Source organism: Pipistrellus hanaki, assembly GCF_964339955.1.
Source record: "Pipistrellus hanaki genome assembly, chromosome: 11".
NCBI classification, from domain to species: Eukaryota; Metazoa; Chordata; class Mammalia; order Chiroptera; family Vespertilionidae; genus Pipistrellus; species Pipistrellus hanaki.
Window position 1 is genome coordinate 10,768,590 of NC_140513.1, and position 18,497 is coordinate 10,787,086.

The window sequence follows — 18,497 nt, forward strand, 5'->3', positions numbered from 1 at the left end:
CCTGAGAAACAGGCTATTTGCAGAGTCTCGGAGTATCGCTCTGAAATGTTTATTAATTACCGTGGGGTTTTTAGCAAATACCCACGGATTCCTTGGCACTCCTCCCGCCAGGAGGCAGAACTTCAGTCTCCCTCTACCTGTGTGTGCTGAACTTAGTAATCTGCTTTTAATAGTAGTGTGTGCAAAGAGAAAAATATGTTCTTTTGAGTGCAGAAGCCAGGCAGGCACCACCTTAAACAAGCTGATGGAGGCTGACATGTTCCTGTGGATTCTGAAGGCAGTTCCCCTTGATTCTCCCTCCTCTGTGTTCCCACTGTCTTTGGTTGGTGTGTGTCTGACACAGTGCTACTTTGTCATCCCTAACTATCCCTATCTGACACAAGGTCCCTACCTGAGGACAGGGAAAACTTCATCTTGGAACCCCCTGTAGTGTCTAAGACAGGGCCTTGTGCCTAGAAGATGCCCCATGACAGTGCAGGGAGTGAATGAACTCCAGACCCTCCTTGCCTTGAAGAGATCAAAACAAGACGCCAGCAAATCTAGGCTTGGACCCCAGCTCTGGCAGCTCCTGCACTGTGACCTTAGATGCCTCCCTTACTGGCCTCAATCATAAGCCACACTCCGGTTGGTCAAACTCTACAGGCCAGATCACACAATTCCAGGGGTCTAACAGTGCTCCACACACGGTGGCTGGGAGTTCAAGAAACGTAGGTGGTATACGTAATTAAATTGTTACCTCTCTGAACTTCAGCTTTGTTATCTGTGAAATTACAGCACAAATACCTACCTTGCACCTTCATGGTGAGACGGAATAGCAGCGCATAGTCTTGCATTCAGCAAGCTGCCTGGTGCATGGCAACTGCTCAATACATGTTATTTCTCTTTCTAGTCTTTTCCCATCAGGTATTCTCTCCAATGAGGGGACTAGCTTAAGCACTACTCCCAGCCCTGTGCTTCATCAGGAAAACCAAATTAAGAACCCAAGGTGCTTACATTGGAGGGAAAGCAAAAGATGCTAGACCACAGAGTGCCCCATGGGGTGTAATGGATTCGCAGTAGCTCTGCTAAGTAAACATCCTGGCCCCCAGTAGAGAGACTGAACAGCACCATTTGCATAACAGGTGTTTTTGCAACAAGAATGGCACTTTATAGACAAATTCCCCCAAGGCATTCCCCAAAGGTAGGTGTGCATATTTAATTACACTTATTGCCATCTTCCCCTCTAGCTCTGTGCTTGGAGGGGATGCATCACTCCACAAAGTTGGGAAGATTTTTATAGAAATGGCTGGAATCCAGAATGGCTTCTTCACTGCAGAGCCCAAAGGAAGCATCTCCACAGGCCTCTTCAGGAGAGGAGCCCTGGGCTGGCTCTCTGAGCGGGAGGAGCATCTAGCTGAGAGGGAAAGCATAAAAGGGGAAGAGCAAAGCATACTGGGACGAGGAGAGGGAGCAGAGGTTCACTGTGGGCAAGGCCCTGGGCTCATCTTGATCAGATTCTTTTTAATTTACACAGCAGCCCTAGCTGGTTTGCCTCAGTGGGTAGAGGGTAGGCCCTTGGACAGAGGGTCCCAGGTTCCATTCTGGTCAAGGGCAGGAACCTCGGTTGCAGGCTCCATCCCTGGCCTGGCCAGGCACAGGCAGGAAGCAACCAATCATTATGTCTCTCTCACACTAGTGTGTGTGTGTGTGTGTGTGTGTGTGTGTGTGTGTGTCCCACCCTTCCCCTCTCTCTAAAGTAATAATAATAATTTACACAGCACACAAAAGGTATAGGTAAAAGCATCCTGCTAATATTGATAGCAGGAAATGGAGGATTGGAATAATTTTTCTGAGGTCATGGAGCTAATGAAGCTTTGAGTTGAGCTCAGGCTTGTTGGGTCCCAGCCCATGTGTTTTGTACCTTGTCCCCAGTGATTAGTGGGCACATATTCTGTGACATGCATTGTGCCACCAGTCTCATGCCCATCCCCTCACCTAATCCTGATGTTTATTCAGAAGTATTTTTTGTCCTTTATAGAAGAAAAAACCAAGGCTCACATACATTTGGGATTTAACCCAAATTTGTCCATCTTTTATCCTCAGTGTCATGCTAATTTGCAATGTGAGTCTGAAGAAATAGGATCCATTCAACGAAGATTGGTTTTTCTCATTTTTTTTTAAGTGAAGGTCTTATGAGCTAAGATCCTAAATGTTCCTTGTGATGCTCACCTGCCATGATTATGTGTGCTTCTCTGCCAGGAGCTCTTCCCTGTTTACCCCTCAGGGCATCCCTAACCTTTCAACTATCCACAAGGGATGCTGAGATATTTGGTAAAAGGAGGTTTGGCCTGCCACTGAGCCATTGTGTGATCTTGGACACAATGAATCTTTCTAAGCCTCAACCAGAGCTAATAACAACAATAGCTGCCACATCAGTGCCTAAATACCCAAGGATGCTTTTGAAGATAAAATGCAATAGTAGCTGGGTCACGTGGCCTGGAAACTGCCAAAGCACAGTGGAAACATTAGCTAGCCTGAATATTATTGTTGTTGCTGTGGTGAAATGCGTTCAGAAGGGCCGTTAACTTCTGTATGAACAGTGGATCCATGAAAGCATGACTGGTCCTCACTGGCCCCCAAGAGAATCCTTTGTAAGACCTGCTCTTCAAAACCCCTCCCCCAGCTTTCCCCTGGCACTCTGATATCTGTTACAACCCAATACCTTGGAGACCCTTCACAGCAAGGGAAGGAAGTTCCACGGTAGCGCAGCAGCTGAAGGCAGAGACCGTGGACTCCAACAACACTGGCTCAAGCCTGAGCAAAACGCTTTTCAGCCAAAGGGTTTGCCCTTCCTCGGAGCCTCTGCTTTCTCACATTTAAAAGGCAGTTTCTAATAATAGCCTCCCTCAAGACTGCTGTGGAGATTACATGAGGAATCTCTAGAAAGCAGTGAGCACTGCTCCTGGCACACACATCGTGGGCACTGCTATTATTAAGGCCAAAATGTTACGGAGGCACCAGCTCAGGGCGCACAGAAGTGGGACAAGAAGGGGCTCAGGTGTTCCTTTCGATGCCTGTTTCCTGGAGACCCCGCTCTCGCAGGCCCCCTTTCACAGAGTGAGAAAGGGTGAAAAATGCATTTGCTTAAAATCTATCTGTTTTTTAGAACTTCCAGAGACCAGAATCTGCACGGGCAGCAGTTCTTTGCTGCTCCTAATTAATTTCCAAACAAAGACCGTGCTGGCAGCAGCACCGTTTATGAAGCCAGTTGACCTCCTGGTGCAGAAATGATGACACAGATACTGTCGCTGCTCCACAACCTCATTTTTCACATTACACCGCTTGGTCAGAGCCGCCATGTCGCCATGTCCTCACCTCCCGAGGAGCAGGGGATGGCCCCTGGGGCGGCTCAGAGACCCCAGCGGTCACCTCCCGTTGCCGTTGCCGCTGGCCTTTCTCCACTCAGGGATCTCCCAACAGCAGCTTGGGGGGTAGAAGAGCCTAGAAAAATGTCAGCTCGGCCTTTAGTTTATCTAAGAGGTTCCCGAGATGAGGTCTCTCGCGTCTGTATGGTGTTTGGTAATGATAATCAGTCGTCACGAACTGAACATCTACTATGAGCCAGCACTATTCTGGGCATTCTGCCTGGGTTATTTCATTTCATTCAACACAATCTTTCAAGATCTGAGTTCCTGTCCTCAGTTAAAAATCCAAGAATCTGGATAATGGAGGGATGAAAAGAGGTCGCACAACTATAGGGCTGCCATTACGAAGTTTTTCCTGCAGGTGAGGCACCAAGCACTCGGCCTTGTGAGCTCACTGATGCCTCTCTCCACCTCTGAGAGGACCTCTGACAGATGAGATGATGTTTCCAGGTCATATAGGCAGTGAGCAGAGGAACAGGGACCTCACAGGGTGTGGGCCTCTCCTCTGAGTTAGCTGTCCTTCTAATGTTGCCAGGAGATCACTGGCGCAAGACACAGATCCCAGGTCATGGGTGGCCATGTGACCTTGGGCATGAATCTCAGTTTTCTCATCCATCAGATGGGCGTAGTCTCATGCACCTCATCTGTGAATGAGCATGAACAGTTTTGTGAATCTTAAGGAAGTAGCACGTGACAAAGACCATGCTGGCATGTAATATGTAATTGAAGCATCCATCTTGTATGAAAATTGCTGTTTGAAATTTTAACCCTGCTATTTGGCTTCTGTAAATTCTTGCTTGCTAAGACTACTCCCACTTAGGCCGTTAAACCTTCCCCAGACAAGGTTATCAGTGCTGGTGCCAGGCTAGGCCTCTGGTTGAGGTCTCAAGACCCAGCACATACGGGTTCTTTAAGAACTTGCAAAGGGCCAGAAACACCCCATATTTGGGAAACAAAGAAGGTAAAAACATATAAATAGAAAAAAATCCTACATGTTGGGGCCCAGAATTTGAGACATTTGCCTCTGGACCCTCGAGCAATAAATGTAACTCTATCTCTCTAAGTATTGCTTTGTTCTTTGGTATTTTGTAACATAATGACTACGGACTAAGTGGAAGCTATTACCATCCACTCCCCTCCCTGCAGCCTGTGGATCTGGCCCAATGAAAAGATGCTATGTAGAGTTTACAACTGTAACTCATGATGAGATCTGATCATCTGTCTGCCAATCCACTTACGGAACAATTGGTTGAGCTGCTATGAGGTGCCAGACACTCCCTGGCTTCTCAAAGCCTCTCTCTCCTCTCCTTGCTTCCCTTCCCATCCTCTTCCCTTTCCGCTTCTGCAAAGCTCCTTCTCTAGATCTCCCTTCCCCTGTTGTCCCAAGAACAAGAGCAGAGAAAAAGGAAAACATTTATTCCAGCTTCCTTCATTCCCTCAGCTGCTGCTGATGGCCAGGGAGGCACCAACCACAATCCTTTGCTGTGTGAGCTTGCTCAGGCTGCCATAAAAGAATTCCACTGGTGGTGTGGCTTAAACTGCAGAGATTTATTTCCTTATAGTTCTGGAGGCTGGGAGTTCAAGATAAGATGCCAACAGAGGTGGTTCATGGGAAGAGCCTTCCTCCCAGTCATAAATGGTCGCCTCTCGCTGTGTCCCCACATGGCCTTACCATTCTGTATTTGCATGACTGGCGTCTCTCCCGCTCCTGATAGGGCCACCTGTCCCACTGGATTAGGGTGTCACTCTTATAGCTAGCTCATTTAACCTTAATTACCTTTTAAAAGGCCCTGTCTCCAAAAACAGTCACATTAGCAATCAGGGCTTCAGCATATGACATGTAGTGGCAGTCGATTACACCTGCCACTCTGAATTGCAAAACAGGCAGAGACCATCCCAAATGTCAGCCTGGACCTTAAATGACCTGGCTTGGGGCAAATGTCCACTATAGGCACACCTACGCAGGTGTGCAGGGGTTCCAGCAGGAGTTCGGGAACTTCCTGTTCTGGCACTGACTGACCTAAGCTAGACCCTTCTCGGCAACTCAGTCTGCCCTGCTGTAAAATAATGTCCAAGAGAGCACCTGCTTCATATGTTGTTGGGAGGACTTAATGAAACGTTAAACAGGAGCAAGTTCTATGAACAACTGTGGTCTACAGTGTCTGAGCTTTAAGAACAGTGATACTTTATTGAGAAATGTAACAGCCACTAGGTTGGCACTTAACATGGATGCTTCCACTCCTGGCAATGATTTTGTCGGAGGTACTGTTGTGACAACTATTTTGCATTTGAGGAAACCAAAGCTCAGAGAGGGCAGTTAGCAAAAGGCTGGCTGATCCAGGTCTGCTGAGTGCCTTCTCCCCTGGCCCGTGCTGCTAGAATTACTGTAAGAGCACAGACCCACCCTGCAGGTGAGCTTCCTTCACCAGAGATCATGTGCCATGAGGGGGGGCTGGGCTGCCCCACCTCTCCCCCTGGAGGGCCTCTGGGGGCTCTGCCAACCATTTCAGCAAAGCCCCTGGCTCGGACAGGGACATACTCACTCCCTATTACCAAAGGTAGAGACAGGGCAGGCCTCTGCTCGCCTCATTAGGGGAACATCAGAGCACTCGAGGACGGTAATAAAACAGGCACGCAAGAGGGTGTCCACGGGAAGCCCAGGCGACTCCACTTGTGCTCCTGCAGGATTTTAGAGGAGGAAAGAGACTGGGACATGGAGGGACAGAACAGGAGGAGATCAGATGGGGACGCCATGTGACAGCAAGAGATTGAATGCCAATGAGGTAAACGCAGGCTTCTAGAACCCAGCTCGGCCTCTTCCTCGCTGTGTGACCTTGGACAAGGCCACTTAACTTTTGTACCTCAGCATTTCAACCTGCAAGCTGGAGACAACAATGCCTGCCCGGAAGGGCTTTATGGGAAGTCAGTAAAAATGTAAACCAGTAGTGGCTTGAGGCTGCGGCTTTCCCACTGCTGGTCTCAGGGAGCTGCTGGTTAGTGATTCTCCTCCTGGGCCACCCATAAGCACCAGAAGCAGAGCCTGCCATAATGCGGGTCCCCAGAACCCCGCACCCTGTGCTCTGACTGGCAAACCTGGGTCAGGGCCCACGAAACAGCCTTTTAAACAAATGCCTACAATAATCCTCATAGAGGGAAAATATCTTACTCCATATCTAATGACATACCAACAGAAAATATTAGGTGATTTTTAAGAATTCGAACACAGTGGTAACACAAGGGAAGAAATGCCTATTAGCTTCAGTCTCCTCCCCAGTCTTATGAAGAAAAAAAAAAAACAGCCTAATTTGCATGAAGAATGAAGTCAAATGATGCCCACAAAGTCCCCAGCATCTTCCCTGGCATGGGGTAAGGGCTCAGCACGATTTCTATAAGAGTCACTTTCTCCTGGACCTTGAAAGGCAAGTGTAATCCCTCCATCACTGTGGAAATCCAGGAGGGGAAACTAAGGCACATCATTGTTTCTCCTACCTGAATGCCAGCCTCGCGTTTTGTTTAATGAAGCAATTTGCAGGGGCCAGAACTAATTAGTGGTTTAAATGCTCTGATTCGAGCAGACACTGCAATCGTGATCAATCATCTCCCACATATGCAGGCTCCTCCAAGTGACAGATGACAAACAAAAGCAGGACAAGGTCCTCCATCACGGGCGGAATCATGGAGTTAATGGGAGAATTATTGCTTCTGAAATCCACTCCAGTCCTATTGAGGGGAACGCTCCAATTTATCAAAGCCAAATGAACATTAATTGCAGCAGTCTGCTACGTTTTCCAGACGCTCTGACCTTCATTGAATTTTAATCCAAAAGAGATAAGATTTCCTTCCACACAAGAGGAAACAACACAATTAGCTCGAAATGACAGCTGGATCACCACGGAGCAGGCACACACCAGCAGTGCTCACACGTGCACACTCACACACACCCACCCACCCCCAGTGAAAATATTGATCCTGCCAGACTTAATATTCAGCACAAAGCAGGTAGGCAGAGAGAAAAGGCAAGTAAATACAACCACACATCTGCATCCCAGCCCCCGCCCTTCCTGCAGGAGGGAAATTTTGGAGGCGGACGCCAAGATGGAGAAGGTGGCGGGCGGTAATGGAGACAGAATTTCCGTTAACTGCTGTAATTAATGTTATGTCTCATCGGGGAGAGATTAGGAAAAAAACAGAGAGGGAAGGACGAAAACACAAGTATTAGTTGGCTATTAAAGACACCCTGGAGCTGGGGAACACGAGGCACAGAAGTTTGGATTGGTTAACTGTTTGCATGTACTGGTGGATTTGCAGACAGCGCATTGCATCAATACAGTGAAGCAGAGCCCTGCGAAGCCTGGGTGTTCAGGGTGCCTGCAGGCATGGAGCTGACCGCAGCTGGGGAAGGGTGAGGAAGGAGCACACACACCCCATTGTGAGATCTAGCTGGGAGGGCCTGGCTCTGTCACTGACCTGCCACGTGACATCCACTGGGTGACTCATGGAGACCCACAGGCTTTGTTTTCACTCTAACAGGTAGGAGTTTTAAAGGAGTTTTTGTTTGTTTGCTTTTGATAATTAAGTCAGAAATTTCCACTTTCCTCACTTTTAAGTGTTCCTGGTCAGGGAGAACCAGCTGTTTTCTTCCACAGTTCAAGGTCGGGCCTGCCTTAACAACACACAGAGCTGGGTAATCAGATGATGATAGACATGGGCCCTAACATGACCATACACATCCTTGCCCCAGTAAGAAGAACTACTATGGCGTGAGAGATCACTGGGAGTCAGAAACTTGAGTTTAATCCTGGGCTAAGGCCCTAGCTGTGTGGTCTCAGAAGAGAGCTGTAATGTTTTTAGGTGTTGTTTTTATCATTTGTGAGCTTGAAACAATGACAACAGCATTGCTAATAAAACTGGTGATACAGTGTTTGTGAAATGTGTAGGGTATGATGTTAACTGGTTATAATTCCAAGAGGTAGAAAACTATAATCATCCCCATTTTACAGGAGAAGAAACTGAGGCACGGAATAGTGACATAACCAATGTCCCACCGCAAGGTGAAGGGTGCACCAGGATTCTAACCAGGCAGTCCTGCTCCAGAGTGGAGATTCTTCCTCTCAATTCAACTCCCTTATTTTTTAAATAATTATATTCACATCAAGTTGCAAAGTTAGAATGGAGAGCCCCTGTATACACTTCACTCAACCTCCGAAAAGTAAATGTCTCACCCAACCAAACAGAATGATCAAAACCTGGACGTTAACAATGAGACATCACCATGAACTACACTGCAGACCTGACTTGAACTTTACCAGGATTTCACTAACGTTCTCCTTGTGGCCCAGGCTCTCACCTGGGATCCCACATGGCATTAAGCTCTCATGTCTCCCAAACCTTCTCTTACCTGGGACAACCCCTCACACTTGCCTGTCTCCCAGGATCCTGACACTTCTGAGGAATGCTGACCAGTTGTTTTGCAGGATTCCCACACCTCATGTTTGTCTGGTGTGTCCTCACGATGAGGATGAGGTTACAGAATTTTGTCAAGAAATGTCACTGTGCCTTCTCAGGACATCCTCTCAGAAGATTCCTGGCGCCCAGATGCCTGAGTTCTGGTGATGTTAGCCTTGATCACTTGGGTTTAAGTAAGTGGATTGAATAGTGAACCCCAAAAAGATACTACGCCACATCCTGATCTCTGGAACTGGGGTAAGTGTGAGTTTATGTGGAAAAAGGGGCCTTTGTAGATCTGTAATTAAGGATCTTCTAAGGAGTAGGTCATCCTAAAGCTTTCAGGTGTGTCCTAAACCCAATGACATGTGTCCTTATGTGACACACAGAATAGAGGACACAGAGGAGACGGTATTATGAAGACAGAACTAGAAGCTGGAGTTGTGACACCACAAACCAAGAAACACCTGGAGGGGCCATAAACCTGAAGAGGCAAGGAGTGAACTGTCCCCAAGAGCCCCCACAAAGACATGCAGCCCTGCTGACACCTGCATTTTGACTCTCAGTGCCCAACTCTGTGAGAGAACACATTTCTGTGTTTACGGTCATTTGTCCAGGTAGCCCTAGAAAGCTAATACAAGGGTAGTGGCTCAATTTTTCTATGGTAAAGTCACTGTTTTCCTTTTGTAATTACTACATATCCAGGGGGTGAAGCTTTGAGACTCCTTCTCGAAGGTTCACCCATTAATTGTAGTATATACATTGGTGGCTTTGGCGGTGAAAATTGTTACAGCGGTGACTTCCTAATGTTGATTTCCCCATTTCCCTTTTCCCTTTTCCACTTATTAACTGGGATTGTACTGTGAGGACGAACTAGCTCTTCTATCTCATTTATTTATATAGTCGATTATTTATATCAGTATTTTAATTTTTTAAATATATATTTTTATTGATATCAGGGAGGAAGGGAAAGGGAGAGAGAGATAGAAGCATCAATGATGAGAGAGGGTCATTGACTTGCTGCCTCCTCCACACCCCTATTTGGAATCAAGCCCTCTCAACCCAGGCATGTGCCCTTGACTGGAATCGAACCCAGGACCCTTCAGTCTGCAAGCCAACACTCTATCCACTGAACCAAACTGGATAGGGCCACACTAGTATTTAGGAGTCCATATTCTTAATAACTCTTGTCCAACTTAGCTCAAAGGATGTTTTAAATGCCCACATAAGTGTGAAATTAGGAGGGAATAGTTTAAGAATCAAAAAAGAAAAGAGACATTCTCTAGCACTGTTTTAAGATAGTTTCTGTGTCTTTTATCATTTACTTCTCTCCTTGGCCCTGTGAATGAGGGATCCACAGCAACACTGAAAATTCAGGAAAAAATTAGGAATCAGAGACATGAACTCCTGGTCCATGAGTTGAAGCTCAACCACTGAACCACCCAACCAGGAAACCCTGCAGGGTAGACTGTTAGTGAACCCTTGTTGAGACATGTCAAGGCCAAACTATAAGGCTCATATCATTCACATTTTAAAATTTAAAGAAAAAAATTGATTTTAAAAGTTCTACTTTCTGTTTCAAAAAAAAAAAAGTAAATAGGATTCATGAGTTATGGCCCACTTACATAAAAATGAACCTGGGATAACTGTAATGTCAAAATTCATCATGCCTTGGCAACTGATAGAAGCTTGATGATCTCAATTTACAGATGGGGAACCTCAGGCTAAGAAAGGAAACGTGACTTGCATGAGGTCATGGAGCATATGAGTGGCAGGCCTGGGACACCTGAGTCACAGGCCCTGGCTTTTTATGCTATGTGTGTCACTCTAGCTTCGTCCCTTGCAAATGAGTCCCTCCTGGTCAGGAGGCTTCCCCCGCCACTCTGCCTTCTCTCCGCCAGGCTTCTGGGCTTGCTCTCTCAGACAGCTGGGCTTCTCCTGCTGGTAGTCCTGGGCATCCTTCAGGAATATGCCTTATATGTAACACAGCAATGGCACTTACTGTTATAAGTTAAATTGTGTCCTCCCCCCAAAAAAACATGTTGGACTTCCAATCTGCGGCCACTCACAATGGAACCTTATATGACCTGAATATCTTTACTATAGAAGCGATCAAGTTATAAAAAGGTCTGTAAGGCCAGCCCCATTCTAACTTATAAAGAAGGGAAAGAGAAGGGACAGAGAAGACAGGAATGCACAGGAGGAGAAATCTGTGTGAAGACTGGGGTTGTACAGCTGCAGGCCAAAGAGCTAGCATATGCCAGGGGAGAGGCCTAGACCCGTGGTCGGCAAACTGCAGCTCAAGAACCACATGCAGCTCTTTGGCCCCTTGAGTGTGGCTCTTCCACAAAATACCACGGCCTGGGCGAGTCTATTTTGAAGAAGTGGTGTTAGAAGAAGTTTAAGTTTAAAAAATTTGGCTCTCAAAAGAAATTTTAATTGTTGTACTGTTGGTATTTGGCTCTGTTGACTAATGAGTTTGCCAACCACTGCCCTAGAGCATGTCCTTCCCCAGATCCTTCAGGTGAGCCTGACCCTGCTGACCCTGTGATCTCAGCTGACTACACAATCTCACACTTTCAGTCTCCAGAACAGCGAGCCAATGACAGTGTGTCGTTGTAAGTTTCTTACTTTGTGGTACTCCGTCGGCAGGACTAGGGAACTGATACAGAAATACACCCAGCAGGTGCTGACACTATGCAGACCTCGCTGTGAGTAAGCACTAGCTCTGTGTACCATTTCAGGTGACCTCACAGCAGCCCCCCAAGCAGACCTGCACCCTCACTCCCCTGCAGGTGAGGAGACAGGAGCAGCGGGAGGAAAGTGTCCAAGTCACACGGCCAGGAAGTCAGGTGCAGCCACAATGTAGGCCGTGGGACACCAAGCCCACCGTGCTTGCCCATGAGTGACATTCACTGGGCCTACATTTGCTCAAAAGTAGAACAGGAGTAATAACAATACGGTGAATTGGGTTTGTTGTAAGCATTAAATGAGTTACATTTCTGTCAAATTACTGTAAACACTAACTATTCATTATAACAGTGCGGTTAGCATCGGTATTTTAAGGTTCTTCATTGTCTTGATTATTTTCTCAAAACTTCCCTAACTAGCTGTTTTCCTCTGGACCATATAATCCCCAAAAGTAAACAAAATATTTCAAGTCTCACAGAAAATCTGAAACTAGTTGGACAGAAACCTAGTTTTTAGCAGTCAGATCCCATAGAGCTGGCTTCTTCTGAGCTTGTGGCTGATTTTTTAAAAAGCTCTCCCCCCCCCCTTTTTTTTTCTTTCTTTCTTTCTAGCAGATAGAATTTTCATTGTTAGGTAGAGGAGGCAAGTAAACCATTGCATGATTGAGTGACTAAATCAATACGCTAAGGAACGGGTGATATGCTCCGAATAAATAAATGCGATGGTGGGGGAAGCGATTTAAAGCCATTTTCACAAAAAGCTTTAAAAAGCATTATCCCCATAGCACACAGACGCTTTAAACAAAGATATTGATTGAGAAGAGTAATAATAATTTCTTAGATTTATGTGGCATTTTATAATCCTCCGAGTATTTTTCTATATATTATGTCGTAATATCATAGATCTTCTAAGTTGGAAGCAACTACAATAGTCATCTAATTTAACCATCATTCCTCTCAAAATTCTGATGAATAGAGCTTTTAGTCTTTGCTTGCATACCCTCAGGAACAAGGGAACTCATGACCTCCTAATTCAGCCCACTCCATGGTGCATAGCTCAAACCCTGTGAAAGGTTTGTCCATTGTCCCACCATGAACAGAAACATTAGTCCCCGGCTCAGCGGGGCTCACCTGCATACATCCATATCATTTTATGTGGGAATGATTCCTTTGAAAGAAATGTGTCTTCCAAGGTCTTTCCTCCTCACTCATCAAATCAAGCATTTCCTTTCATCCCCTTTCCTAAAATATTCTGTCTCTGATGTCGTCACTACAGCTAACATTTTCATCACAGTTACTGCTTTCCAATATCAGGCACTGACGTGCAGAATTCTGCCCAAGAGCAGCGGCTCTCATTTTGGATGGACAGGAGCTGGCCTCCCAGGTTCAGCGCTCACTGGTGATGTGAACTGCAGCCAGTTAAAAACCTCACAACTAGCAGGTTCTTCATGCACAGCACTGATCTCACAGAGGTACTAGGAGGAACAAACACACTCTGTATTCTTGCTGAGTTGTCTATGGCCAGAATAGCAGGTACAGAGTCTGAGCCACAGAGAGAGGCCTGTTCTCCAGGCCAAGCCCTGTGGACTGGCTAGGAGATCCTGGACACGTCATAACTTATATTTGGACCTTGGTTTATCCATCCGTGAAATGAAAGGATAGAATATATCAACATGTCTCAATAATAAAAGAGTCCCTACTAATAAAACCTAATGCACTTATGCGCCAAACTCCTCTGATCAAAGTACTTGGTGAGCCACCTACACAGTGGGTGTTAGCATGACCCTCATTTACAGATGAAAAAACAAGGCACAGTGGGGTTAAATACTTTGCCCAGATGACTTAAAGTGTTAAGTGGTAGACTTCACATCCAAGCATGTGGCCTCTGGAACCTGTACTTACAACCTCCATGTCACCCTAACTCTAGGTAGGAGGCAGTGTTTGAGGTGTGTCTCACCTGGAGGGGCTGGCCTGCCGGCATGGACACCTGGGATTTCAACATTTCCTAGGCATGATTCTGTCTCCTGGGGGTAAGGTAAGGGCAGAAAAGACACAGATTTCAGAGCCCTGCAGGAAGGAAAGAACTGGTGGAGTCACCAGGTGAGAGCCATGGGCTACTTTAGTGCATGGACAGGGAGGATCTGGAGTGTGCCAATCCCCACATGATCTACTCAGTAGCCACATCCCACATCACAGAGGACTTCAGAGACATCTGGGTCCCTGTGAGTTCTTCTCCCGAAGCTGATATCACTGAGCAGAAGAGAGGGAAGGCACACCTACAGTCCCTGCTGATACAGTGCGACTTAGTGGAACTACCACTGGGCCTAGAGAAAGAGACGGCCTGCTCAAGATCATTTATAATTGAGTTAGCACTATCTAGGTTACTGGGTTATGGCAAGAACGTATGTAAGTAAAAGCTGAGCTGGAACACACAAAAGGCTTAATAGATATTAGCCCAAACTGAGGTTTTCCTCTCAAATGTTACAGGAACAATCACATCCCCTCAGTCCTTAACATTAGAGGGTGCCCATGCTCCATGGGGAGCTCAGCAAGTCCCCTGAGATGGTACTTACAAACTTGCAACCCAAAGTTAGCATGCACACACCCTGTTGGCGTGACATGTGGCTGCATCATTTGCTAAATATATATTTGGGAAAAGTCTATCACACTCATTCCATGAATAACACAAAGGCCTTGATTTGTTCCTCCAAGTGATGAGCACGCGTTAGGTCCAAAATTAACATTGTTGTCTAGCTGGAGTTTGTGTGTGTTTTTCCAAAAACAGAAAACTTCCAAGCTCTTGCTCAGCTCTAATGAGAGCGCCTGCTGCACAGTGTTAGTTGAAGAGGAACCAGGAGAACAAAGACCCAAAGCAAAGACCTGCTCTCCAAAACACCTGTTGACAAGGAGGAGGAAATAAAGAGGTGGGTGGTAGCCTTACTTGGTTGGGTGGCCTTCTGCCAATCGTGTCACCCCCCCGAGTTATGCCTGCCTCACACATAGGTTGGGAGTCTTACTTTCTATTCTCACACACCTGGCAGAGCTGTACTAAAGGAGAAAACAATATAAAAGAGGCGCGAGGCCTGAAAAACACTACGGGGGTATCATGTATAGCTATCATCTGATATCTTCTCCGGCCAACCAGACTCTGCACATTCTGCATACCGAATTTGTCTTCTCCCATCCACCTTGCAAAGTCATTAATTAGAGCTTTTTAAAGAAACCATTCACAGCAGCCCATTTATAGTTTAGATGACCAGTCACGTGACTTTGCCCTAGGAGCCATCATCGAGAAGGCAGCAGATTCAGAGAGTTCCAGATTACGGAACCAACGGAGATGGAAGGCCACGTCACCTCTCTGTGCCCATAACTTCACCTCCAGGATGGAGGCCACACACCTGAATGCATGTGACAACACAATGAGATAATGTCCACAGGTGTGCCCAGCACAGTCCTGAAGGTGGCAGACAGGCATCCTCACACTGAGAGAGTGTAGAGGGCACTATTCAGGCTTCGTAGCCAGGCACACTTGGGTCTTAAGAACAGGTCTCTCTAAAACGAGCTGTGTGACCTTGGAGAAGTTTCTCCACCCACTTTATAGTATTCACAACTATAAAGCGAGGGCAACGAGAGGCTCTGTATGCAGCTGCACCAGCCATGCCCAGCCCCGCTCCAGGGCCACTATGTGGTGTGTACACTGCAGGGGTGCTGTGAGGGTTAAAGCACCTGGCACAGCAAGGGAGCTTGGGAAAGAGCAGCCCCGCTGCGATTTTGTTGGTTCAGCCATTCTTGGAAAGGCCAGTTGTATTTTGGAGCACTGAACCTCAGCCCTCAGCAAAGCAGGCCAAGCACATGACAGATGTTAAACAGCTATTCCCAGAGATGTCAGCCAAAAGGCCAAGGAATTTGGAGACCCTATATTTTCTTCCCTGAAGCACAATTAGTTTGTCACAGCTGACAGATGATGGATGGGTATGCATCAGTCCAAGTGACACCACGGGATCCATCTGACTTTCCCTTTATCATTCTCACCTCTCGCACTCGGCCAGCTCTTTCCTGCTGTTTGCTGGCCGTCCCAGGCCTCTCCATCCGTCCTTTCTCCACCTTGTTGTCCTCCCCCATCTCCCAGGCCTCCCACCTTGTTCCCACTCACTCACCATCACGGAAATGTGGAGAATGTGCATCTGCTCCTCTACAATCTCCGAGGGCTCCTGGAGTGTGGGGGCGGTGGCCCGGGCCAGCTGCCCGGAGCTGCTCATGGAGACGTGGAAGTACAGAGTGCCGTTCTCCAGCCACTGCTGCCTCCAGTGCACCAGCGAGATGTCCGCCGCCGTGCCCGACATCTCTGCAAGACAAGACCCAAGGTGCTAGGTGAGCTGCCTGCCTGGCCTCGTGTTCCAGGGAGGGAAGAGGCCACACCTACTCAGGAGCTCAGGAGGTACCTCCTTTGCACCAGGATGCCTGTCCTCACATCAAATCTATGAGCCAGAGGTTATCGCTTCCATTGACGGGTCAACCGTGGCCAGGATTCACCACAGGCAACAGAGTGGCAGAGGCAGGATTTGAACTCTTGTCTGTCTGGTGCCTTTTTCCATAGTACCATGCATGGCAAGCTAATTCCTTCTGCGCCAATGATGAAATCAAACTAAGTGAGAAAGTCAAGGTATTGAGATGGTTCTAAGGCCATAGAGCAAGAAGGGAGGACATGGCTGAGAGTGTGCCTTCCTCCGCAGCTGAGCTGAAGGCGCTCCTGGCAGAACAGAAGAACCTCAGAGCTAGAAAGACCCTAGAATCTGCCAGCCAAGGAGCCCAGAGTCATCCTTCATGTGAAAGGAGCTTGGCAAGTGGGTTGTTCTGCACCTGTTTCTACTGCTTCAAGCAGAGCAGCTCCACTTTGTGGTAGTATGTGTGATGCACTCCCAAGCACAGAGGTGTTGGCAGGAAGGTTTCCAGGGCTTAAAAAATCCTTGAGGAGCCACTGCCCCACCCCAGTTTTCTCATATATAACCAATAGGTTAGGACAATCTGGTAAATTGAAAAGTCACATGTCTTGAAGTTCCTAATTCTTACCTCTTTGCTGTTCTTCCCTCTATACATACTTGATAATTTTAATAGTACTTCCATTCAAGGTAATCATACCTATATACCTCTTGTTAAGTAGAAGGGTGATGGCATCAAGTACCAAAAATATCCTTGCACTGGGATCATACAACCTTTTCATAGTTTTGTCAACTAAAGGGATGTGTTCCCAGAAATGTCCTAGAAGGTCAATGCCTATTGGTGTGTCTTGTGAAGAAAAGGGAAGGGTGGTGGTATTCTTGGAGAACCATCAGGTATTCATTCAAGTGAGAGCCCTATAGGAGACATAGGCCACATACCAGTAAACAAGTAGCCTCAGTTGTGCCTGAGCCTTGGACCTTTGAACCTTCTTCCTAAGACACTAATCTGACCTAAACGCAATATTCTTAGTCTCTGCAGATTTTATATGCCCACAACCATGAGCCTCTTGCACACACACGCATACATACACACACATACACACACCCTTCAGGAGAACTGATGGGGAGGCTGGGCTAGAACTTAATATCCCATCAGCTCTCCTCATGCCCCACTGCAGCCCCTATTATATCCGGTGACACTAATGCAAAAAGAGTTGCCTTGAAGTCATGAGATGATGCTTGTCTACCAAATGCTACTATGTTATTCTTATATCATCATTTCTGAATAGATTCTAACTCCTGAAGTCACAAATAAAGCTCCTTAGAGGAAGAGCACCTGGCACTTAAGTGCTATAAAAAGTTAGCTATTAATATGTATTATCATTATTATTCACAGGAATAGGATCTATTTACTCTTCAACTTCTCTGAAATAAATCTTGAGACATCCTTGACTGCTTGCTTTCTCTCCCACTCATCACCCAGTCTATCAGGAAAGCTTCAAAACACCCTGAATCCACACCCCCCACACCCCCAGCTCTGCTACTGCAACCACCTGGCTTGCTGCTAGGGCTTCTTAACTGGACTCCTTCCAACTTTGCCTCTCCTGTCCATTCTCAACCAGAAGCCAAAGGAGTCCTGCCACAGCCTAAATCAGCTCATGCCACTCCTCTGCTCCAAAGCTTCCATGCCCTCCCACCTCATTCTAAGCAAAGCAAAAAGTGACCGGAACAAGGTAAGTTACTCCAAGTGTAAATCTCCTTGGGTTTCCCTTGCTGCACCAAGAGCTGAGCAGGGCGGAGATCATTACAAGAGTTCATTGGCTCCTAGAGCATGGGACCTGAAGGACCAGGAGAGCTCACTGTACATCTTTAGGATAGGAGATGGGCTGAGTGTGCCATCTGTGAAGGTCTCTCCCCAGAACCTCTGTCCTCCCACCACTGACCTCCTAGCCTCAGCCCCTGAGACCTTAGCAGTGGCTTCTCTGGCATCCAGCCAGCTGGGCCAAGGCAAGGTGAAGACACCATGGGAAAAGGCCAGCCTTAGCACCTCATTTATTTTTATTCCAGTGCATAAAAGTCCAGAATCAGAGGCCCAGGGGAACCCAGTTGCCTCTGGAAATAGTTGTCTCTCATTCAGCAGCTTAAGAAGGAGGGACCAAGTGCCACTAGGCGGGTAGGCACTTAGGCACTTACTGTGCTAAGAGCTCCTGGAATGGCAACAGCAGAATGTCCTGGGCAGGCCACATCTGGTTGGCACAGCCTAGTATAGATGGAGGCACAGGAAGTGAAGAAATGCCTGCTGAAATCTGTGCTTCTTACTTCCAGAGCTCCCCCCAGCCTGTGCCTGCAATCCCAGCATAAAGAAGCTTGGCCTCCCCAAGTTCAGTTGAGAAAACAGAGGGTCAAGGAGGGTTAATGACTTGCTTAAGGTCACTGGTGAATTGTACCCAGCTGGGTTTCCAGTCCATGCAATTTCTCTGATACAGTTGCTCTGACCACGTTCTCCTTCTCTATGACTA

General features: G+C 47.0%; 1 protein-coding gene across 3 annotated transcripts in view; it reads right to left on the reverse strand.

The window, feature by feature from the left end:
* The window catches only part of ASTN2 (astrotactin 2), a 700,862-nt gene that overhangs the window by 579,382 nt on the left and 102,983 nt on the right, over positions 1-18,497 (reverse strand). For all 3 annotated transcript variants that reach the window (XM_084898878.1, XM_084898877.1, XM_084898876.1), the window contains exon 2: positions 15,697-15,884. In XM_084898878.1, coding sequence (XP_084755004.1) covers positions 15,697-15,884 — 188 coding nt within the window. The remainder of the gene's footprint in view (positions 1-15,696; positions 15,885-18,497) is intronic.